Source organism: Lycorma delicatula, chromosome 1 (genome assembly GCF_047948215.1).
Source record: "Lycorma delicatula isolate Av1 chromosome 1, ASM4794821v1, whole genome shotgun sequence".
Classification (NCBI taxonomy): domain Eukaryota; kingdom Metazoa; phylum Arthropoda; class Insecta; order Hemiptera; family Fulgoridae; genus Lycorma; species Lycorma delicatula.
In genome coordinates, this window is record NC_134455.1 from 333,384,652 (window position 1) to 333,411,650 (window position 26,999).

The following is a 26,999-nucleotide window of genomic DNA, read 5'->3' on the forward strand; positions in this document are numbered from 1 at the left end:
AAATGAAAGGTAATGGAGCAATATTGATTCAGTTTTTAGATTCAACAGAAAGTCAAATGAAAAGTCACACTTTTTTGAAGAACAATTTAACATTAATGTTATCTTAATTAGATAAATTAAAAAAAAGTACATACAACTGACTGTTTGTAAAGTTTCATTTGATGTAGTTTTGAATACGGTTGAAGTACATCTTCAATATAAAATAAAGCATGACCAACTGCACTGTATTTTCCTTCCTTCCATTTTGTATCAAAAACAGAAAACCTGGAAAATTACTATTCTCAGTATAATTTTGCTATTGCATACTATCTAAGTTAATAAAGTATAAATTATACCATAGTTAGTAACAAAAACAAGCATAACTCAGTCAAAGATCATTTACATATGCTACTTAAATGTTCTGTTAACTAACTTTGCACAATTTTATTGATTTACGTACTGCTAATTTAATGAACAAAATTTTAATTATTTTATTAATATATTTATTTACTTTGGTTAATCATTTTTGTATTTTCAATAAAATCAATTAATTAAAAAAAAATTGGTTAAAAGAAAATTTAAACTATAAATATAATTTTTCTTTTTTTAAATTAAGTTCTGATGACCAAATTATTAGCTCAAATACAATCACGTGCTTGTTAAGATTTCAGAAAAAAGTAATATCAGTATATAACAAGATATATGTACATACATATTTATATCTGTACTGAGTTGGTTTTAGTTTTTATGTATGGACTTCCATAATAAAGACTCAAACCTGAACTTTTACTTTGAAAGTTCCTCAATTATGCACTTTTATAAAGTTTTTTCTTATAAAAACATAATTATCATCAAGATCAAAATTAACTTACAAAACTATTTGTTCCACTTTATTATACATTTGTAGAAATAGCATAATACTATAAAACTGTAATATTATAAGATGTAAAGTATTTATGTCACAAAAAGTACTAGGCAACAGTAGATTTAAAATTTCTATCAATATATAATATACTTTAATTTTTTAATTTATACACCAGTCATACAAATAATTCATGTTTGTAAAATCTTTATAAGAAAATGATTGTGAAAACTATTTATTAATAACTGCAACCATTTTCAAGATAAGAGCAATTAAATTACACTAATAAACAAATTGCACAGGAAATGATATTTCAGGGAATATGCTACAGATTTTTTTTTTGTTTGGTTATTAAATTGCATTCGGTAAACAATTTTTAAACATTATTCTTTTGATATACACTAAGAACAGCAAAGCACAACAATCGAAAGAACCAATAATATTGCCAGTAAAAGCTGGTAATATCTACTGGTAAAGTTGAATGAGAAATAGCCTTCATCAGATGGCTAAATGTTTGTTTTATATAAACAGTCCTTTAAGGTTACATGAATCATTTATATGAACAGTGCATGTTATTGTTACGTAGCAGAAAGGAAGGGAGTGAAAAGAAAAGTTCTTGGAACTTTAAAATGAAAACATTATGGCTATAGTATAACATTATGGTAACCTTGGCCATCCAGGTCAGAGGTTTGTACAGAGGACCTACAGCCAAGCCTCAGTGAAAATAAATCATAACGCCTATTTTTCTTAACTGCAGTAATAAGTCCTCAACAATGGAGCTTTACAACAATATATCATAAGGGTACTTATTTTCATTGGTTTGAGAGTTATAGCAAAATAAAATTTTAATTAATAAATTATTTGGATCTTACTAGGGGAAGGCAATTTTTTTTTTGTAAAAAAGTTTTTGCAATAAATAATTCAATAACAAAAAAAAAATCAGAAGTTATTAGTGAAACAAAATTTTATGTACTTTTCATTTTAGAAAAAATGTGTATATGTAATTTAATAGTCATACAAGGAAGTCATGTGGTGTCCGCATCAGATTTTTTTTAAAATTAGCTGTTAATCATTTATTGTTATCTATTATTTTTCTTACAAATATAATTTTTAATCTTAATAATGAGATTAACCTTCTAACTCATTAAAATAAGCTCTTAAACATCTGTTCCTTATATAGACAAACAAACAATAACACTTATGAATAAAAATCCTGTTATAAATACAAAATTCATATGTAAGTGTGCTCTGTTATAATTTAAATATTTTACCATGAAAAAATTATTTTAAAGAAACTTACATATATCGTGCAAATTTCTTTTTGAGTTAAATTGCATTGAACATGCAAGTAAAATTTGGTGAAAATATTTTTTACACAATATCTTTTGCCATCTATGTTTAATTAGATAAACTGTAAGAGTATGATCATCCATCTGATCAACTCTCAACCATGAAAATATTATAATCACGTTTTATTAATGATAGTAATAAATAATTTTCCCCAGCATGTTATTTTATTACATTACAAATTAACCATTATTGATTAAAAAGCATCACATTTGTCATATCATTTTAGTAACATAATCTTACCCTCTTTTCATAATAAGTCATAATTTAATTTTTTTTTTTCAATTTATAATTCAGAAAATTTTGTTGAATACTTTGCGCCTAATATCTCTGTGGCAGTTCGTGCCAATCTTCATGGTGAAGTGGTAGTGTCTTGATCTTTCATATCTGAAGGTTCTGGGTTTGAATCCCAGTTAGGCATGACATTTTACATACGCTACAAAATTTCCATTTCATGAGCTTGTACCGCTTATGTGGTGAATTAATTATAAAAAAAAGTATACCAACGAATTCTTATCCTATCGTCGTTTTGTAGAATCCTATCGTTTGTTGTATTGTAGAATATATTACTGGAGTCTAAAAGTGTCATAACCACTTTACTTACACGACCATGCTTGAATTTTGCAATATATCTATTTTAGCACTTATGTAAAAGATTTATAAAGTGGCCAATTTTATATTCAGATTCTGTTATGTAAGTTTTTATATCAAAATTTAACTTTTTTATGTATACAAAATGAACAAAACTAAATCTTCCTTTCCAAAGAAATAAATATAGTAAATCACTTTTGGATGTGTACAATGCACAAAAATTTGTTTACAAATTAATCCAGAACATTTAGTTTTTCCAGTTTCTAATTTTTGGATAGTCAAGGATTATTATTATGTGAAAAATAAAGAAATTTGTATGATAGTTTTGTGGATAAAAAAATATAATAGCTAGGGACAGAAGAAAATTACTCAAGTTGAATAGTAATTTTCAATTCGTGGTTCTCAAATAAACCTAGGCTGTATGGAATTAGTACAACAAAAATTTCCTCATCATTATTAGTAGATATGCAATTATCATGCCCAGAAAATTCTCTTAGAATTCTATATTTACACATTTGCTCCCAAGGGAGGGTTTAAATTTTTCATTAAAGAAGTAATTTCTACATTGTTAAAAAATGTAAAAATTTGTTCTACATACCTTAGGACTTTACTGTGAACATCTTTAATATGAAATGCAAAACTTTCATCAATTTTCTTTTCCAAATAATGGTGTACTTTAGTATAAAATGATTTCTTTTCACCAAGTATAGCCAACTTAACTATAAAATTATATGCTTCATTTGTTTTCCCTCTGCCAGCTAATTTAGATACCTTCTCAACTTGTACTTTCAGTCTAGAAAATAAACAATATTACAAAAAAACAAAAAAAAATCACAGAATCAAGTCAAATACAATATTAAAATCCATCACAAATTGAATGCTGAATGTGTGTCCTAGAAGAACACCTCAATGAACATACAATGTTCAATTTCTGATACATCTTCCTTCCTAGCATTAATAAATAAAACACTCAATACAACTTAATTAAGACTAAGTTATCTAAAATTTAAAATAATCTTCACTAGAAACTCTTATTTAAGAGCAGACTGCCAAGTGACAGAAATTTACAAATGCTAAGAAAATTTTTGTAAGTACTTCAAAGTTGTTTCTGCTGATTGATTTCAAACATCCATTAAAAAGAAGAAGCTATTTAGGCTATTAGTAAATAGAACTACTGTTTTTATTGAACCATCTCTGTTTAAATATAGTTTTTAATATAATTAAAAATATTATTACATTGCATGGTTTCATAACTTCAGTTACCGGTAGAATGGTGAATGTTTTTTGAAAGAGAGAAAATTTCTAATTCAACTTAAGAGTTAAGGTGTTTGTTGGAAAGGAACTCAGTCTCTTCATAGAGCTATAAGTGGCAAAAGTTAAGTGCAAGATCTATTCTAGATTCTACCTCTATAAACATTGTCAATCTACGGATTAACATGCAAACCGTGGCATGTCAAAAGCAGTAATCATACTTCTATGCTTTTTTGTATTTTTTCTGCTTTTCATGATTTCTTATATACTGAAATACAGAATTAAGTTAAAGCAGATGATATTGTTTTTTGTATTTTCTATACCAAATAGAAATTGTGCAAACTATCATTAATTAAACTAAATAAAGTTTCTTGTTTAATGATATATGAGGTCTGCTAAAAATGTATCTGACCTTCGGCCAAGGAAAAAATAGTTTACAGTTGGTTTAATTCTAATTCACTTCTAAGTAGTCATCTTGTAGCTCTACATCTTAAATCAGCAGTTCTTCTATTGCTATAAACCCATTAGAAACTCTACTTCCAGTGTGGCTGTTACCTACGATATCATATTCTTCTTTATGTCTTATTTATAGTTCTTACATTTGGCCCCTTTCAGCGGGCAACTTGGGAAATAACTAGAAATAATGAGGAGCCTGGCCTTCCATGCTCGACCAAGAAACCCTGGATCAGGTATTAAGAATAAACAAGGGTGAACTCATGATGCACAACTCTCTCATATCTGGTCTCTTGTGCTCAACCACAAAACATAGCCAACAGAGAACCTTTGTAATACAGTTTGTTAACAGTATCACTTTCTGGTGAAAATTTATGCACAGCTCCGCAGTAGTCAAATTACTGATAGTAGATACATTACTAACTACCAACTGAATTCAGCTATTTTAAAATTTTTAAACCATTCTTTAATTTATGTAACCTCTACAGAATCATATCAAAAACCTGCTAAATCTAATTTATTGTTTCATTTTTGATATCACCAAGCTTCTCAATAAAATTTGGTGCAGTAGCATTCTTCAACAATGATCAATAATTGCATACAAAGTTAAAATGGGGATTAAACAATATGTCTTATCCTAAAATACACACTGGCATCCTGGCTACACCTGATTCACTTCATGAGGCTATGAAATAATACACATCCACACAGTGTCTACACAACACCATGCTGAGTTTGCCACTTGAATCCAGACACTTTCGGAACAGACCTATTGTTTAAATTTATTTATGCAACTGAATAAATAAATGCACGTTTCATTGAAATCAGTGGTCACCCTCGCAGTTCAGGAATGTTGCTTGTTTTGGTCACAAAAATGAGACCACAGACATCTTTTGCATTTACAGACTTACATTTCTTCTTTCAGTGGGTATATATTCTATGGGTATTTATGGGTAACTATCTGCTTCCATTCTATCATGTTGATGGCTCCTAGTTCCTTGTACATTGTTACCTTTTATATTATTCAGAACAATGATATTAAGGTAGATGTATGATGTCATAATTTCATTATCTCTGATATCATAATTTCATATTTTGTTCTGCCTTGAACAACTCTTAAGTGACCTCAAAACCCTCCCATCAGTTCATTATATTCTAATTTATTTTTTGTCTCAACCCTTGCTTCAGATACTTAGGGAATGGCATTAAAAAACTTTGTTTCAGGATGTGTACTATTTTTTTTGTGTCTAGGGTATTCTACAAATTATCTGAAAACTACCCATTTTTATATTAATATTATCATCCACAATGTATACTGCAAGGGCTGTCCAGAAAGTACTCACATTTTGAAATAAAAAACCAACCAAATAAAAAAAAGAAATTTTATTATATACATTTGAAAGAGACAATCTTAAAACTATTTTTCGACATAGTCGCCATTTAAATTGAGGCACTAATCATAACGATGAACAAGCTTTTCAATTCCTTTTCTGTAGAAATCTGCTGCCTTAGATTTTTGGCAGCTGTCTGGCACAAAACTTGTGATAACTAAGCTTCCCCGATACAATTTCATGCAATAAACTTTGTGAAATTTGGGGGGAAATGAAGTGAGAATTCTATAATCGTAAAGCGGCGATTTCCACAAATTTTATCACTGATTTTCTTCATCAGTTCATTAGTCACAAGGCTAGGCCTACCACTGCGGTCCTCATCATGAACATTGGTCCGGCCATTTTTAAACTGAATACACCACTGTCTCACTCCAACTTCACTCATTATTCCATCTCTGTACACCTCACAAAGTTGCAGATGAATTTCAATTGGTTTGAGGTTTTTTTCCAATAAAAACCTAATCACTAAATGCACCTCACAACTCGCAGGATTTTCTATTGAAGTACACATTTCAATAATTCACAACGAACAAAGTAGAAAAATCACAGTCCACACGCTATGACAGCTTGATGCATACTCATTGTAGAAACGTTTTGACACCAAGATTGTGGCTCTCTCCCCACCCACCTTCACACTAGGCACAAACGTAAGTTACTTTCCGGACCACCCTCGTACATCATGCCCAAACCTCGTCTGATATCCAATTATCTAACACAATCCTATTACAAACTGGATCTTTGCCTGTAAATGCCATAACTGTTGTTTTAGAGATTCTCATATTGTATTGATGACTAATTATCTGTAAGAGAGATATGGCTTTCTAAACTTTATTTTTTGGCTCCTGTATTATTACCAAAATTTACATCTTTTAATTTTCACAAATGACTCAAATCATCAATATACAAGTTGATATGTTAAGGGGAAAGTGAGCAACCTTGCCTCACTTCTTGATTTATCTTACTGTTTCCAGTTGAATATCTGCCACAGATAATTCTTATTCCTGTTCTACTATATAATGATTTGATAATATCAATTATGTACTCTAGAAGACCATAGTCTTGGTCTTCTCATTGGTTTCTCATTACGTTCTACCTCTTTTTCATAGTGCTTTTTCATAGTCAGTGAAAACAAAGTACTTTCAAGTTAAATTGAACTCATTTAATAATTGTTTACCTTAAAACAATGATATCACAAATGCCTAATCTGGTGGCCTGAAACACTGCTTGATTTTTTAGTAAAAATCAATGTGCAATTATTATACATTATGTTAGGAATGGTAAGTGTGCAACTCCTAAGATAAGAAAAAGGAACTGTTAAGAATTTTTGTGGAAAGATCAAGCAAAGCCTTGATCTTAATACAGAATACAGAAATTATTACAATAAATATGGCATAGCCCATATTAATAAAAGGTAATAATTATACAAAAACATAGTAGTGCAAAATATGTACAAATATGTAAAACTGGTTCTGAAAAAAATCAGTGATTTTTGAAAGCTTCAACTGAGAAAATAATATTTCAGTACATTAAAAAGAATATTAAATGATGACTATGTGAAAGATGAATAAAACAAACTGAATATGAGAAATTTAATGTCACTAAATTAATTATTTTATGATTTTAATATTTTTAAAATTAAATATTTTATACTCATGAACTGACAACACTGTTGAATTTTTTTTAGAAAAAATTATATTTAAAAATTCACTAAAGTGAATTTTAACTAAATTACTAAGTCCTTTCTTGTAGTCCAAAGTATTATGCCATTTAATAAGAAAATAGTTCAACAATCTAGTTTGATGGAAGTATTTTAGTAGTTTAGTACTACTAGCTGTTTAAATAATAAATGAATAATATTATTAGCAAATTTAAAATTCATAAATATACACAAAATGAAATATATTTTTGTAATTTGCAGGTATTGGTCTGTATGCACAAAAAAGATAGTCTTCATACTGAATAGTATAAAAAAAATATATCTGTAAGCCCACTTCATTGCCTTGAAAACTCCTTTTCTTTTTTTTATATAGCCTTAAAATGTTATAGAATAAGAAAGATTTAGAAAGGAAGCATGTAGTATCAATGTTGAGAATGGATATTTTAAAGTACAACATGTTGAAAGGAAGGTATTGAAAATAACAAAGGAAAAAATATTTATTTTACTTCAGTAAGTTAAAGTGCATAATTAAATTCAATTACATTGAAGTATTATTTAGTACTGACAATCAGAAAAAAACATATTGTTATAATGTAAGCAAATGTTTTGAGAAATTAAGAACTGCGATGGAATTATGTAAACATTTTTTTGCATGCAGAAGTTAATAATTATATAAATAATAATACATTAAAATACAATATATAAATTGTGTTTTTAACACAAAGTAAAGAAATAAAGAAATTTATTATATTTTCTGATAAAAAATTAAAGGGAAATTTGTAAAATATTCTGAGATTAAATTTCAGAATATTTAATAATATAATTTATATTAAATCTTTCCATTTGTAATTGTTTTTACGTGAGTAGAAATTATTGCACAAATATTACAACTAATTCATGCCACAAGTAAATTTAATCTACATTTATATCGTACTTATTTAAGATAATATACTCACACATGAACAGTATACTATTTTTATGCAATTATCAATGGCATGTCTACAAAGAAGTACATTGCAAGGATTTTATTCATATTTAAAGTTAACTATTAATATAAAATTTTCCTGTTAGTTAATTATCTTCCATATAAATATAGTAATATAATCAGTAGAAATGGAAATAATGAACATTCTGATTTTTAAGGAACACCAATGATATATAGTAGGAGATACAAGGAACTGGGGACACTTCTCTGGGATACCACATATTCTAGTTCTTGAAGTGAAGACCTATTTTTTTATAGATTTTTTAATGACAGGTAGAACATTTTAATCAATGTAGTATGACTTTAACTGGATACAAGCAGGTTCTTTAACACCATAACAACTAATCTGTATTTTCATTAGTGGAGATCTAAGTAGAATGGTTTATGGAGATCAGAACATAGAGAAAATATTTTTTTTTTGCTACTCATGTTATTCTAAATATTTTCTAAAATTTGGGAAATACTTGTATCAGAAGATAAATTTTTTCCTAAAATCATGCTGATGGTTTTTAAATAAAATTTAAGACTAAAAAGCCTAACTCTTTCAAATAATTTAGAAAAGATATGGAAAACCTTACTTAACTGAAGAGTTTAGTATATCTAATTTAAATATACATGAACTTTTTTGAACCAAATCAATGAATCTACCTAAGCAGTAAAATGCAAAGAAAATTTTCTTATCTTATTTGATTCATTACTTCCAAAAATGAATAATGTTTTTTGGAGGTACCTCTATCATCAGTTCTTTTTTTTTTTTACAAAAAAAACCCTAAATGTGTTAAATTTTATGTTCAAGTTATTAAAAATAAAAAAGCCGTATTTCTAATCATGTTTACATGAAACTGAATTATATTATCATTACTTATTATTACCAGTGTAGTTAACGTAATAAACTTTATTAATCCTTTTCTGCTTATTTAAAAAAAAATCTCCTTTATCTGAACCAATGCATATAATTAATTATTTCACAATAGATACATTAATTTGTTGCATTACATAATTATCCCAAACTTTCATGGGGCTGTAATTATGTAAAGCATTTTGAGTACTCAGGGCACCCAGTCAAAATTACTTTCTCTCGGAGTGATGGTGTTTTTTTTTTACAGCCAGTCTCTGTCATGAACAAAAGAAGGTATCACTAGCAGGACAGATTTCCTGTCTCAGTGGAGTTGGTAAGCTGAATACATAAACATATATTTGGCTTGGTAAAGGCAAGAGAAAACCACTCCTATATTCACCTTTCCTAGTAAGCTTGGTATGAGTACTTGCTTTTTAGAAAATGGCTATGTAACATTTGAGAGTGACTTATCACTTATGTCAGGTTACCTACAGAAATCACACTTAATATAAAATGTATCCCCTTTATAGTCTGACTGGAATTCTAATTTATGCTTATTTTTAAATTTATGATGTATTGTTTTTTTTTTTTTTGTCTAAATGCACAATCCTATTAGATATAGCTGAACATTTTGGACATAGTATATACTTTTACATGCACTCACATGCTCTAAAATATCTTTTTTATTAAATGATTTGTTGAATTTTCCTGTGTAAATATATTTAGATTGATCACATTTTATTTTTTTGAGGATTTTGAGGTCACAATAGACAACTTTAGTCAACTCCAGTTCGTCTTTTCTTTTTCTTTTTTTTTTCTTCATTGCTTCCCAGTACTTCTTCATTCTGTCAGATCTTGCTTTTTTGAGTTCTTCTGAACAAACCCTCGTTGTTGTTTTGTTTTCTTTAATTTTAAATCTGGAGATTGCTTTTTTTAATAATTTTATATTGTCAGTTTTGTTTTGTAAATCTTCTACTGTGATTTCTAGTTTTTGCATATCTTGTTTAATTTCGGTTATCCAGATCGGTGTTTTGGACATTTTCCAGTATTTCTCGATTAATTTCCTGATGAGCCTGTTCAGTTTTGTTCTTATTATGTGTCCAAAGAAGGAGATTCTTTTCTTTCTAAAGTAGTCTAGAGCTGGTTCTACGTCTTTATGTATCTCTTGGTTTGGTACGAGTCTCCACCAACAGTAAGCTGTCTTTTATTTATGCATGTTCTTAGAATTTTTCTTTCTACTCTTTGCATCTCTGCTGAGTAAGAAATTTTGAATCTTAGTTTGAAGAGTGTTTCGCTTCCATATGATATTATAGGTCTGATTACAGTTTTGTAATGTATGAGTTTGGAATCTATTGAGATGCATATTTTGTTATATGTTGTTTTGGTAGTATTTTGTGCATAACTGAGCTTTTGTGTTCTTTCTTTCCAGTTTATTTTTTCTTTGAGGCTATGTGTGATATTTTTTCCTAAATATTTAAACCATTCAACTAGCTCGACTTTATGTCTGTTATGTTGAACCAAGTTACTTGGATACCAGGGGATTTATGGCCGTTAATCTAATCTTTTCATATGATATTCTTAGGCCTATTTTTCCTGCTTGTTCTTCCAATGAATTTACTTGGATTTTATTTTATTTATAAACATTTATTATGCATACTAATTGTATTAAGTTTAAATATTTTTTAATATTAAATAATTGATTGGTAAAATTAATAACTTTAAATGCTATATTATACAGTTCTTTACTGTATTTTCTCCTGTTTTTCCCCTTTATTTGCAGAGTTTATTGTGTTTATTAAATTTATTTATATATTTTCTGGATATAATGTTTATAAATTTATTATACCTGTTTTATTTGGCTATTATAACTAATTTGTTTTAGCTATTTCTTTAATGAACATATTTTCAAATTCAGATTTGAAAATATACATATGTTTATTCATATGTATATGCATTCATATGTTCTATGAATCATGTTATATGTTTCTGCTTCATTTAGCAATGTGTGGTATAAATCTGTATGTATGGTAATATTATTCATTTACTATCTGTGTACACTAATTTTTATTTGGCTAGATCATCATAATGTATAAAATGAAATACCTAATGAAGTAAAAAAAAATGTCCGGTACCTAAACCATAAAATAAGCAATATACTCATATAATAAGATACATAGTAAGTCCGCATAATCAGAAGTAAAGAGATACAATTTTTTGTTTCTGTTTTTCTTTAATGTTTTTTAATGCATCAAATGCTATCACTCATTTTTTTTTAATTTTTAAATTTAAGTTACAAAGAATATTTCTCAGTTGGTGAGTTCTGTTTTATAATTTCATTTTTCACTAGTTTATTTAAATATTGATTCTGATAATCAATAAATTAGAAAAAATACTGTATTTAAATTATTTAAACAACTTATACTAATGTTGTAGCCAAGTTTGCTACTAGTATTGCTATGATAAATATTTTTAGTGCTATATAAAACTGATCAAATTTATACAAAGGATAACATTTAAGAAAAGGCGCTTGCTATTATATTAAATATAAAATTACAATCAATTTTTTTTTGTGTATACTCCAACACAAGTAAAATTAAACAATATAAACAAAAAACAATTACAACAAAAAATAACAACTGGATGAAAAATCTGTTTAATCTAATTTAATTTTTCAGTTTTAATTAATACTTTATCCTTCCTGGTTTGGTTTATTAATTTTTATTGATCATCAGTTTGAATGGATTGACAAAGTGGAGTACCATAACTAGAGAAAGTCTGATTCCAGGACAAGATATTCTCATGTCAAACTCATTACTTGGGGGGAAAAGAAAGCATAAAGGTTCATAAAACCTTTAAAGTGATTAACCACTTAAAAAGACTTGACCAGCTAAATGCAAATTTTTTTGGATTTGGTTAATTTTCAGAGGCTATTCCGATTTTACTTCTTGATAGTTATCAATGGCACATCTTTAGACTGCTAGTACTTTTTTATGATAGAGGAAAGATTGACATGTTAAATTTTTTGGATTAGCTATACAAGAGTTGTTATACATGTTTGGCAAGGCTAGTAAATAATGATTTTATTTACTGACATCCTTAATACATCCACAGCAGTCTTCCAAATAACCCAAAAGTGAACACTTGTGCAAGGAAAATAAATTTGTGCAATATTTCATTGTTTCATTATGGATCTGTATTTGACACTTGCATATCATTTTAACAGGTGGCATATAATTTCAAATAAATTTGTTCTGATTAACTTGTCTTGAGAAAAATTTACTTTATAAATGATAAAAGAATTAATAAATCTGTTTTTGATGTTACTATCCTTTTAAATTCATTTCTTAAGCTCCATGATTAAAGTCAGAAAAAAATTAATATAAGACAACAAATTGTATTCCTAAAAATAAACTAAATTATGTTAAAATTTCTGTTGGTTGAGTGGAGGAACTCGTAGGAAGTAGATTAATGTTTCTTTTGCTTTGTGTGTTTTCTAATTTTGATTGGGTTTTTTGGTGAATTAATGGTTTGGACGTTAAGCAAAGTTTGCTTGAATATTTACGGACGTGGATTGGATATTTTAAGATTTTTTGAATGACGGATTCATTTTTTATACAGAATTTTACAACTTTGACCTTATTGTCTCTGGCAATAAGGATCATAGTAGACTGTTCTCTCACTGTGCCTGTTGTCACAAGTCGATAGACGACGTAAACAAGGACTTAGCCGATTTTTCATTATTTCTCCTATCCTGGTGAGTTGATTTATTTTTTAAGTCCTCAATACTGTTTTTTCTTATTTTTCCCTTATCCTTCATTCTAGCCCCAAACCCCCCTGGATCACCATCAACCTGACCCTCCTCGACCTTCTGAACCCCCTGAAAATTTTTTATCGGATTTTCACAGAGATACATTTTACCTCCCCCTCCCAAAATCCCGTCATAGTACTTAGTGGGGTGTCATTGAACTTTATTTTCGGCGCTCGACAAGAATCAAGTGTTATTAACTGAATAGAGTTTATCGTTTGGGAGAAATAATAGAAGAAATACCATTCCTAATAAGAACCATGATGTGATTGCCAGCAGAGAAAGAAGAACGAAAACAAGCTCGACGTACAAGTCTGCAAGAGGTTGGAGCCTCACAGGCTACAGAGGGTGAAAAGATGGAACCTGTGGAGAAGATGGAGGAATCTTCAGACCGGGTACCTAAACAGAAAATTGAAGTAATTGAGGTTAGCAGTGATGGAGACCTCATGGAAGGGTCTGACATGGAACATGTCAGACGGAAAAAATTCATAAAATGATCATGCTCATTCAACATAACATGAATATGAAGAAAGAAATCAAAGAATGTGCATATCAAATTCTAGATGGCATGGGATGTGGAAACTGTTGCTAGGCCAATATATGAAGTGGCACTCCCAAAAATTATACTAAATAAAGAAACTCAGTTGGAAGTGAGAAAGGATATGGAGGAGAAAGAAATGGAAACAAAGGAGATGAACAAACTGAAAATTGAGAAGGTGCTCTGCTTGGGTGACAGCAAGGGCTTGGAAGAAATTGTAAGGAGTCGTTGGAAGAAAAAACTATTCAAGAAGGTGGCGATTATGAGAACCCCAATTAGTAATGATGATAGAGCAAGAGTGTCCTAGTTCCTAAGCAACAATGGAAAGAAAGTGTGACTGGAGTAGGGAAGCATCTCAATGTGGAGAAGACGGTGCCGAGTGGCACGATCTTCAGGAATTCTAGAAGCACAGTAGTGTTCTACCCTGAAGACGAAGATGCAAACAAGTTCACCGTACACGTACTAGCGATTAAAGAGAATAACAAAGACTTAGTCCAGCAGATGATGAAAGTGCTATACAGACTGAGAAACGCTGAAGCAGGTAAACTGATATTTTGAGGAGTGATAAGGCCATGAGAAATATATTGGACCGCTTTGCGTTTTAAATATAAAAGCGGGTAGAGGTTCTGTTGTGATGATCCTGACTCAATGTGTATTTACAGTAGTAATATCTCAGCTAACAGCGGGGATGAATAATTTGAAGAATTTATACACAATTTAGAGGAAAGCTATGCGAATGATGAATCAGCCGATAATTCTCACAGGTTTGCCTATGCCAATGATCTGGCAATGTTAGTAGCAGGTGGAATAGAGGAAGATGTGTGGAGAGGGCTGCAAATAAAGCAATAAAATTAGTGAGTGACTGGTTGTGTGCTAGGGCTAATAATTCTGTAAAATAGGGGGTGATAATTCTGTATGCAATACCAATGTGGTTTGTTGCACTAAATAAACAAAAGAATATGGGAAGACTTGCTGCACTTCAATGTTGGGCGGCATTGAGAATAACATTGGCATACAGAACAGTATTCACCAAGACAGCTGGGGTGTTGGCAGAGGGTCCTCCGATTTATCTTCAGGACCTGCACAGGAAAAGTATTTATGAAAGGATGCCAAGAGAAGAGGTAGTGAAATTGCTAGCACAAGATTGGCCAGAGCCTGGGAGAGGGCATGGAATGGTGCTTAGACAAGCAAACTAATACTAGGTTGGACCGTGGCTGGAGAGGGGACATGGAGATGTAAATTATTAATTCCCAGCTTCTCTCTGGTCATGGAGAATTCAGAGAATACCTACATAGATTTGGTAGAAGAGAACTCCCCAACTGCATTTATTGCAAAGAATTAGGTTCCCTTTATCACACCTTTTACGTCTGTCCATGGTGGAATGGGGAGAAAGAGAGGTTACAATTAAGAAACTTAACCCCTGAAAATACAGTTGAATTCATGATAGAGAGCAGGGAGAATTTGAAGTTGGTTGAGAGTTTAACCATCACCATTCCAAAAATGAAAGATGCAGAGGGGAGGCCCCCTCTGAGCCCCCTGCTGAGCTGCCGTTCATTCGTGCTGGCAGGAGTGGGCAGCAGTGAGGAGGAATGGGGACTCCCAGTCCCCAGGCCAAAAAAAAAAATAGAGGAAGGTTTGAGTCCCAGCCGTGGAGTGGGGGCCCAGGATAGCTGGGCCAGCTATCCTGGGATATGGAGTGGGACAGCATAGCTGAGCTGGATCCCCCTGTCCTACTGGCTTGAGGCAGGCAAGAAGAGATAAAAGATCCGAAGGAGTGGGCTGACCTGCCATGCTGGACATTGGACATACAGCCGGTAGGTGGAGAGGTCCATTAGAGTCATAAGGACACTCCCCTGGGTCAAGTATTACGATTGCAGAGCCGCCCCAGGGGAGCAGAAGGAAAAAACGTTTCTGTTAACATAATTTATTTTATTTCTATGTTAACATTTCTGATCTATAAAGTTAGATTAATGCTAATTCTCTTGTCAGACTTACTTTCCTCCTCCCCTAAAAATGTTAACATTTCCTTTTTAAATATTCATTACTTAGAAACATAAGTAAAATAGTTATTTTTTGCAATGAATCGCCGGACTTTTCATTTTTCAGACCACTAGCTTATAATGCACTGGATCTCTTAAATCTACTTAATTTATTGCTTGTTGAAGCATTTTACACAACTGTACATAAATAGTGAAATCTCTATTTTGATTAATAATTCCCTTCTTGATGAAGTTGAATGTTATTTAATACTCACTGAATAAGTTCATGTTAATTCTGAATCTGTATAATTTAATTTCCTCACTAAACTTCATTTTGAAGGTTATTTATAGATCTTGTTTCAATTCTTTTGAAACCTAATTTTGGTGATGAATTTTAGAAATCTTAAAAATTTCAGTATTATCATACTGGTAATTTTTACAATCATTTTAAATCCAGTTATCAAGAATGATTTATAACTCAGTTTTGAGTTAGCAGGAATATAAATCATTAGAATTATAACACCAAATAGTATAGATAATATTTTTATCAATCTAAATTTTTTTTTTAGGTGATCAGATTTTTCAATCCAGACGAGCATGGTACTTTCACATCTACAAAATTCATCCTTCATATAATTCATAACTATAACTGAACATTAACCTGTACTTGATAATGAAAAAATATAAAAGGATAATGGCAATATTAACTTTAGTGGAAAATGTAAGTTTATTTTTAAATTTACAAACTCTTTTTAGCTTTCTAGTTCATGTGTTTAACCTTCAGTAATAGAGAAACATTTTAAACAGGAGAATGAAACATTACATGGATTAATAAAGTTATCATAAAATACAATCCTACAGTAACAAATTTCTACGAATGTTCCAGTTGGTGTTCCAGTCATTTCCAAAATTATTTGAAAAATAAAAATCACTTATTCAAGTTAATTAATTTTTTTATTGCAACAGTGATACCTAAATCCAGTGAAACTATATAAAATATTATTAAAAGTGAAACTGAAATTCCCAGTAAAACTATTATAAAATCTCACCAAAATGCAGGATACTTCTGTCATAACAATTTCTTTCTTTTAGTGGAGGAATTCAAAAAATTCCTTTTTAACAAATTTCTAAATATAATAATATTGATCCATTACAAATAAGGCATTGACCTTGCATAACTTTGATTATGATTCAAATTCAGTTGAGAGCCAAAACAAAATTTGTATTGAAATATAGTGTATAAAATTCAATCGATGTTGATGAAATTCTTGTCATAGGTTTTAAAAAGAATTGTACTATTTCTTTAACAAACTGTTACAGTTTTCTTATAAATTCATAAAAAACAAAAAATAATTTAATAATAAAGCATTTCCAGTTACCTTAAGACTTTCATTATCATACCCTTCCATTTCATAATAAAGGTTTTATATTTGATTTACAATGTTGTTTAAACATGCTTTTTAAGTTATCCGAAAAAAGTAAATGCCAAATCATCATAAATTGTTATCTATGTACACTCCTGCCTAAAATATATTACATTTGGAGCTAATTAAAAAAAAATATATATATAAAAAACCAGAAAGATTTTTTTCAGGACTCACTCTATATAACATTATGATAATTAATTTCTGAATTTCATGGCTACAGTTGATTTAGATGAACTATATTTTTCTACAAGCAATAAAAAATTTGTGTGATGAGTTATGTTAAAAATATCTGCTAATTAGTCTTGGGCTGTCTGCACAGGTCTTAGAGTGAGCTATCTGGGCTTGTGATCTGCAAAATTTTAGGAATGTCTTGTAAACATTGTATTTCTTAAGTACTGAGCTGATGTGATTTTAATGATTTACCTAAGAAAATAAAAAATCTTGGAGTAAGGCTGGTGCCAGTTTTTGTTATCTTGCAAAAGATGGGTAAATCCTTAAGTTAATAAAGTATTTAAATTAAAATAAATCTCATTTTCTTTGTTACAATTTAAAAAAATACAGACACATTGAAGAAATTCAAATAAACAATACTTGAATATAAAACTCTATTTTTCTCTTTTCCAGAATTATATTGATGAAATGAAAACCATTTCAAGTTGTAGCATACCTGATATCATGTATCAAGAAACATTTTTCTAGTTAAAATGTTCTGAATTGTTTAAAGCTGTTTCTCAAATCAAGCTAATACTTTGAAGAAAATTAATAACGAAAACTAATTTAATTACGTATGAATAACAAATTAAAAAGTTACTTCTTTTTTTTGTCCTCATAATCCACTTCAAAAAATATAGTTCCAGAAGGCATCTCTTGATAACCATCTAATTTGCCAAGAGCATCTAAGGTCTGTTGGGCTCTGTCTACTGCTTCAGCTGATTTTGACACTGGCAAATTTTGATACAGACTGAGATCAATCCCATGAGCTTTAGCAATTTCACTTCTTTTATCAGTTTTCTCATCCATAATTATATTCTTAATATCCTTCAATAGAACAAAGAATTGAGAATTTAGAAACTACTAGAAACCTATTATATCAAAAATAGAAACACATACAACAATAATGCACTGACACACAGTTTTGTTATTTCTATTAGTTTGTAGTTACTTAAATTATAAAATACTAATTGCAAATATTAGTTAAAACACCAGAATACATCTTATAACAAATAAAAATGAATATTCTTAATGACTAGGCTGCTAAGCTATACTTTAAACTATTTCTTATTGTATTTTAATGCATATTATCAATTTACTGACAAAATCTTTAAAGCTCTGTGTTTTCAGGCTTTTTTAAAAGCTTGTTCTCTAACAAACTGAAGTAAATCCAAAACAAGAGTAGGATATCCTTTTTCTGTGGATTTATCTAATAGGCATTTCAACATTAGACTTACTGTGCAGCCAACAAGCTGGAAATAGTCTCTGAGTCGGCCCACTTTCACGTCTCTGAACCAGGCAGACACAAGGATGCAATGGTTCTTTAGGTATCATCCAAAGAGTGAAAAACCTAACAGGGCTGACTCAGTTAAGTTCCTCACAGATTTGATAATGAAAGAAAAAAGATTAAATATAATGAATAGTTGTAAGTGAGATAAGGATCAGAGTACATAATGGTAATTTACTGTTTTGTCTAGGAACTAAAATATCTTAAATTAATAATAACTCTTTCTTACTGGCTTCCTGCCCAGAAACAAATCATTTATGGTTAATGTACAATTTTTTTTTTTATGCGACTAACAATTTTTGTGTCTACCATTTATCCCAATTAAACATGGAACTGGTAGGAGGAATTCAGTCAACTTTTATGGTCATATAATCCCTTTAATGCTAACAAATTAATGGATTCCAGCACGGTATTTTGTAAAGGAACATTCAATTAGTTATTAATGTATGATGTAAAGTGTAACAAATTCTGATCATCTGTGATGATAAGCCCAGAGCATTGATCCTCACAAGCTCTCTACTTTGGTTTGTTCAGCTTCATACTTGGAGCAGACATAAGATATGATGCACATCATTAATGGTACTCTGAATCATCAATGGCACTCTGAACAAAAGCCTGAATTAATCAAACCAAATCTGGCCAACCCATCTCAAAAAGCACCATTTTCGGAAAGAGACTATGTAATATGCCAAGTAGGGGAAATCTACCTAACAACCTTCATATTTCTCACATCAGAAAAAATATAATGTGTGTAATGGCCATCGAAAGATTCGGTCCACCTGTCCTGCTGTAAATGGAAACCTTCGTTGTCTATTTCTTTTATGTGTCCAGAGGTAAGGTGGCCTACGTTCTTGGCCAGCTTGTGTAATTGATGCTCAATTGGCTTAATACCATAAATTACAATGACCATCTCTTGTAAGACAGTCCTATAAGCAACATTCACAGTTAACAACAGTATACGCTGGGCTCAACAAAATATTTCTATAACAGTTGTACCTCATTTGTAAATAGAACATGCATGGTTCTGAAATTAAGCCCCCAGTCAGAGTGAACATCTCAAGGTGTCAGGTCTGGACTCCTTGGAGGCCAAAGTATGGGTCCTTGCCGCCCTATCCGTCGATCTCCAAATTTTTCGTTCAAAGCATCTGTGACCGATGCATTGAAGTGCGGGGGAGCACCATCTTGTTGGAAATGAAGTCGATGAATGTTTTCGAGTTCATCCGGCTGAGGAAAGCAATAATCGGTTAACATGTCAAGATACACAACTCCATTAATTGTTTTTTTCACAAAGAAGAAAGACCCTATTACACGATTTTTCATCACACCACACCAAACATTAACTTTAGGCGAATCGCGTTGTTTCTTGATAATTGCGTGTGGGTTTTCAGAGCCCCATATTCGTGAATTGTGTCTGTTAACGCATCCATTCACATGGAATGTAGCTTCGTCTGTAAAAATTATATCATCCAAAAATGATTCGTTTTCACTTATTCTGTCCAACATTTCAACAGCAAAATTGTAACGTTTTACACCATCATCGGGTTTCAAATCCTGCACTATCTGGATTTTATAAGCGTGTAATTTCAGTTTCTTATGCAAAACTTTGTGAACTGTCGATTTTTGAATACCTAATTCGACGCTTCGATGGGGATGGACTTCCCAGGACTTCTAATTGCCGATTGTCTAATTAGTCAACCGTTTCGTCTGGTACACTTGGTCTGCCGGTTGGTTGATTTCTGTTTCTTAACCGATCCGGTTTCTTCGAATTGTTTGAACCAACGTGTTATGTTATTTTTGTGTGGTGGATCTCTTCCGAATTCACGTCGAAACGCACATTGAACTAAAATTACGGATTTTAATTCAGACATCAATAAAACACACTTTGCTTTGTCTTTATCCGAGAACTTAGTAACTCACTAAACTCACCGCAACAACAATACAAGAACTGACGTTGTGGTTACAAATGCTGATAAACAAACTTATGGGTTGGAGGCTTTCAGGGATACCAATATAACATCTAGAAATTTCCCTACAATCTTCCTATGAATTACTGAAACCGCACCATTCTTTAATGATAACCCTGTATATACATACAAACCATACATACATTGCAATAACAAAATATAATTTTTTTTTCGTGTACATTGCAACCTGTTCAACTAGCGAACAGTAAGCAACCCACCCACAGCCCAATTAGATAAGGATGATATATATGACATGTAAATGAGGCTTATACACATGTGGTTAATTGAACTCTAACCATCACAGTACAATGCGTACAAAGAAAATAAAAGCTATGTTGGAGAAGGTCGAGACTGCATTACTACTGAACCTGAAAAGATTCACACCTATCTAATATGACAACAATAATAGTCTATTTTATTAATAGTTTTTTATTAGTTATAATTCATGATTATGTAATTAGTATTAATTATTCAATAAATAAATATTGCAAAAAAAGAATTTTAATTTAAAAATATTTTTAAACTGAAACAAGTGCTTGAATGTATATTGTATCCATAATTACACTAAATTAGATGTATAATTATTATTGTACAATTCTATTTTGCACAATATTTGGAATTTTTTTATGTATAATTTTCAAATTTTGACATTGGATTGAGACTGAAGTGCTTTCTTGGGGTGTGGAAATCCTTTGCCAATCTATTGTGATGATTGAACTTTTGTTTCTCATTATGATCCTTTACATGGATGTTTCATTCATTGTCATTGGCTTTTCCAAGAAGTTGCCGACAAACGTCCACTCAATGCTCTTTTTGCTGTTTGGTCATAAAACGAGGAACAACCTTTCTTGCAACTCGATGCATGTTCAATTTTTCAGTCAAAATACCATGGCATGATCCAATTGAGATGCTACCCTCTTCTGAAAGTTCTCAGACTGTCATTCGGCGATTTACATGCACCAAACAGTTGATTTTCTGAGCGTAGGTGTCATCAGTTGAAGTCGCAGGCCTTTTTGGTCAAGGATCATCTTCAAATGACTGACGACCACTTTTAAATCGTGAAAATCATTTGTAACGTTGCGTACAGACCAGAGGATTGTCTCTGTAAGCTTGTTTCAAAAGTTGAAACGTTTCTGTGAAAGTTTTCCCTAGTTTCACACAAAATTTTACGTTGTATAGTTGCTCCCATCCCAATCGTACATTACAAAAATCGCTACTAAAACACTTAAACTCATTGCACTCAAATAACAGTAATACGAAAACTAAACGAGATATCAACAATCCATGAACATGTGGATACAGAGGAGGTTATGCGGAACATAGTGCTGCCAACTGCACGTCACGAAATATCTCCGTTGGCACGTAATTAAAAATGTTCGGTTATTTTCTGAACAGATTTAGTATCTCGATCAGATTTGAATAGGAATGGTAAGGTAGAAGTCGCAGAACCTGATGACCTTGTTTTTTTTTTAATAGTTCATCAAGACTTGTACCTTTATTTTTGAATTTCAATGTGATTTAATTATGACATACAATTGTGGTTTTAACATTGCTTTATTAAACGGAATGTTCTTTTTTAACCAATTAGTCTTGCCACTTTTATTATCATTTGAATTCAGAGGCTTCCCTAGAAGTGAATATTGGAATGGCACATTATCGATAATTACCACTGACTGAGGAGAAAGACCAGGAATTAATTTTTCAGATGCCCACATCATGAAATTCTTGATGACGCTGTCGTGACCACTTTGTGACCGTAGTCACCGCTTTTCCAAGTTAACATCGTAGTTGGAATAAACCCTATTTTCCTCCAGCGTGGATTATGATTAACCGATTACCTTTACTAATCTACACTTTCACTCCTGCACCACAGCCATCTGACCACGACTTTGTCGTTGAATGTGACGTTAAAATATACGATTCATCCAAATAAACAATTGAAGAATTTTCTTTCTGAAATCTGTCATTTTTCTTAAATATTCTATCTTCTTCCACCGGATATCTTCTTTTTCAATCAAAAGTTAACTATTATTTTCATTTGGTTTACGTACCCTAACTCTTTCAGGATAGCTGCTAGAACATTTAAACTGAATTCTCTTTTTACATTCTTTGCATAATTTATTTAATATAGGCAGTTCATTATGCTTCGCGTGAAACTCGAAGCATAATGTAACTGTTCTTACAACGCCTTGATCAAAACTGTCTAATCCACTCACTGGCTTTGAACGTTAATTATACTTTTTTGGTGTGATGAATGAGCACGACTGTGATTAAGATTTATGAAGATCCTACCTTTCTTTTCAGAGTTTTTGGACATGTAATCTTGAAATCCCACAAGCTGCAGCGATTCTTTTTTCCAATTTGTGAGTGCATATTAAATGTTTGTCATCTTCTAATTTTCCTAACTTCATAAATTCTTTCTTCATACAATTATATACATTATTTACATTTTACAAGCTTGAATACAGAGTTTCCACTCACTGGCTTTGAACGTTAATTATACTTTTTTGGTGTGATGAATGAGCACGACTGTGATTAAGATTTATGAAGATCCTACCTTTCTTTTCAGAGTTTTTGGACATGTAATCTTGAAATCCCACAAGCTGCAGCGATTCTTTTTTCCAATTTGTGAGTGCATATTAAATGTTTGTCATCTTCTAATTTTCCTAACTTCATAAATTCTTTCTTCATACAATTATATACATTATTAACATTTTACAAGCTTGAATACAGAGTTTTTTTATTCTTAACTATGGATTTAAATTCTGCCATTGCAAAAAAATTAACTAATAAACAATGCAAAAACATATGAATTCATTTATTCACAAAAAAAAACTAACATGCAACACATTACAGAAGGGAACAATTATAAGCGGCCTGGTACCATTTGTACCAGGCCGCGGAAAGAACTGAACTAAATCAGTTTTTGAAAATAAAAAGTAAATATTAGTATTGGTATTGAATAAAAAAAAAAAAAAAAAAAAAATACCTAGCTGTTTTATGAATACATATACAATAACTAAGCTATTAATAAATTTTTAAGTTTAAGGCTTATTATTTAATGCTGATATTTATTACTATAAACATCACCAAAAATAATAAACCCATTACAACAACTGCATATAAATATAACTGAAATAAATATTTTGGTAACCTTTATTTGTGTATAATGGTCATTCATTTTAGGGAGGGAGTGTAATAATCTCATTTACCAAGATGAATTATAGCCAGCTTGACAGAGAGGCACTAGCAATTCTGTTTGCCCTAAAAAATTATACTATTATAAATATGGCAAAAAGTTCATACTATATACCAATAATCATCCACTGACTCACATTCTTCATGAAAATTCAAAACTTCCAAGTATGACATCTGTATGACTTCTACGCTATACAACTTGGCTCATAAAGTTTGACTATCAAATCAGACATAAACGGGCAGAAGAAAATGTCCATGCTGATTTTCTGTACCAATCTCCTATTCAAAAAATATTCCTCAAATTGAACAGTATGTGGAAGATTACTTGATTTATTCTTCATTACTTGAAAATATGTGGAATATAATGTGGTATCTCTAATTTCTAATGAAATAATCTGAAGAAACTAACACAATGATCACATATCAAAACTGAAATCAGACCTTTTGAATGGTGAAAATTATGGTTCTGATTATTACCTTCAAAATGGCATAATCTTTAAAGGGCAATGAATAGTTGTACCAATTTCAATGCATCAGTTTAGTTCTCACAAAACTCCATCATACTCACATGTGAATTGGAAAGATGAAACTATTGGCCAGACAATATGTTTACTGGCAAGATCTAGATAAAGACATAGAAAATCTTGTCAAAATTTGTCAAGACTGCGTACGAATAAAGAAAAACCCTTCAAAAGCACCTATCCAAGAGTTCATACAGATTATGCTGGACCGAGAAGATCATCACTTCTTTATCTAGGTCGATGCCATGATAAAGAAGTATGTTACATGGTTGGAAGTAACATACTCCAACCAATGGTTGGAAGCCTATTACTCCAAGAATGCACCAACAACGAGATCCAACTATTCAATTACTTCAAGATATATTTTCAACTCATAGCTTACCAAGAATACTGGTAATCCGGGCGATGATAACGCCTAGGCGTTTTTTGCCCACAAAAAAAAAAGAAAGAAGAATACTGGTCCCTGACAATGCAACAATCTTCAAAAGTGAAACCTTTACAAAATTCTGTTCTGACCATGGCATACACCAAAAGTTTATAGCATTGGATCATCCTGCAACCAACAGGCTTGCCAAATGCAATGTACAGACTTTCAAGCAAAAGTTACAGGCAATGACTTCATCCAACTACCCTTTCAAAGAAAAATTCAAGAATATTAATAATACATTACAGATCTACATCTCTCTCATCTGGTAAATCTTCATCAGAATTAACCTAAAATGAAGATTAAGTATTAAATTTGACCTTCTGAAACCATCACAGCCACCATCACACAATCGCCTTCCAACATCACTCCCAGAGCACATCAACCAAGCATGGTAGATTGAGTACAAGCAAGGTGGTACCCCTCCACTGGCAAACCAATGTGTAGACTTGGAATTGTAGTCCAGAAGCTTGGAAAACTGCACTATGTGGTTAAGCTCGATGGCAAAGGATATTCCCTAAGAGACACGTTGACCAATTACTATTCGTCTCTAATGATTCAATACCAAAGACAACAGTGCATTTGCTCTGTCACTAAGCATGTATGACAAACCAAGAAGAGATCCCCAAAGGGGCTCCACCCGGTGCCTCCCAAGGCTGTGCGGGAACCTCAAGAGCAACCCAGAGTACAACAACAACCTATTTTGAGACTATCAGAAATGGAATGTAGACTGCCAACAAGACTGCAAGACTATGACATATCCTTTTTAAACTTGACAGGTTTTTAATCCATAACTTTTATACTTTAACAATTTAAATCAGTAAATATATATATAAATTCAATATCTAGACTGTTGTATCCCAACATTCAAGATATTGATGTAAGCCAACTATTGAATCGATGATTAGAGTAATGATGTAAACAGTTTTTAACTTTTCATTGTTCACCTTTTATAATTATTCATTATGTTCTCATTAATAAATTTTATTTGAAAATGTATATGTTTATTTAATTAGAAGTAACAACAAGTATTAACTATTTATTTTTTTACTGTATACAGTAAGAAATACTTATAAGTACGCTAAATATTTTTAAAGAAACTACTGTCTGAAATTAAAAAAAATGAAATAAATTTATTTAACACAATGTATTGCAGAATAGTCGGTTTTTTGAATGAGCCTAATGTTATGAGAAAACACTAAATAATGCCCTGTACACTCAGGGTATATTGCGGGTACAGGACCATCATCTCAGGGGATGCTTCTGGTGTAGTGACTGGACTTGCGCCCCTGGATCTCTTCATTTAGAAGAGGGAGTAGATGTACAGAGGAGTGGGTAGGGTGGATGCGGTGGGATCGCTTGTCTGCAGGTGGCAGGTGATGGGATTAGTTGACGAAAGACAGATGGACCTACAGACTGATTCTGCACATCCAGAGATGGCTGTGTTGGAAACATGGGGAACTATGGTACAAATTGACCCAGTTTCTTACCGGTCACAGATGTTTCAAGGCATACTTATGCACATGGATGCTGAGTTCCTCCGCGGATTGTGATTGCTGTAGGGAGGAAGAACACATACTGATTGCGTGCGAATGGTTCCTGCAGTAAGCATGCAGGAGAAACTTCAGTGTGCTTACCCCAGAGAACATCATTGGGACTATGTTTCAGACTGAACAATGGTGGTTAAGATCATCTGAACCAAGTTGTCGGAAGATGTCCAGGAGTAAATAAAAAAAATATATATATTTTTATTTTTTTATTTACACATTATCTTTTACGCATTAATAATGAGATCACAATCATGAATCACATTCGTTATTGGTTTATTGGTTAATCCAACCACTTCATTGCATTAATTTTAATAAATTAAAGGTGGATCCAGTCTTGGTCAGAAATCAATAAAAACAATTTTAATTTCTCTGTAAGAGTGATTAACACTAAAGTACTAATAAAATATATGAGTGTAAAGTTAACTTGTAAATATAAAAAAATTATTCATATATATATATATAACCATAATACAAGCACATTAATGGGAAACTATACTAATGGTTGATCATGCATCAAGATGTATAAAATATTTACTACCTGCATACTTTGAGATTTCATCCAAATAGAATCCTTAGAGGAAACTGGACTCAGCAGCTCCATACTAGGCAGGTCGATGCTAGATTTTGTTGTACATAATGATGATGAATTATTCACTTCCTGTATATAAAATTTTTTTTTTTTTAAATTAGCCAATATCCAATTATATAAAAGAAAATACTTTTTAAAAAGATTTTGTGAAA

The 26,999-nt window shown here is 31.2% G+C and overlaps 1 protein-coding gene across 3 annotated transcripts in view; it reads right to left on the reverse strand.

The window, feature by feature from the left end:
• The window catches only part of LOC142334276 (uncharacterized), a 98,012-nt gene that overhangs the window by 15,882 nt on the left and 55,131 nt on the right, over window positions 1–26,999 (reverse strand). For all 3 annotated transcript variants that reach the window (XM_075382187.1, XM_075382190.1, XM_075382189.1), the window contains exons 6-9: window positions 26,797–26,916; window positions 17,915–18,141; window positions 3,378–3,572; window positions 135–264 (exon numbers count right to left, since the gene is read on the reverse strand). In XM_075382187.1, coding sequence (XP_075238302.1) covers window positions 135–264; window positions 3,378–3,572; window positions 17,915–18,141; window positions 26,797–26,916 — 672 coding nt within the window. The remainder of the gene's footprint in view (window positions 1–134; window positions 265–3,377; window positions 3,573–17,914; window positions 18,142–26,796; window positions 26,917–26,999) is intronic.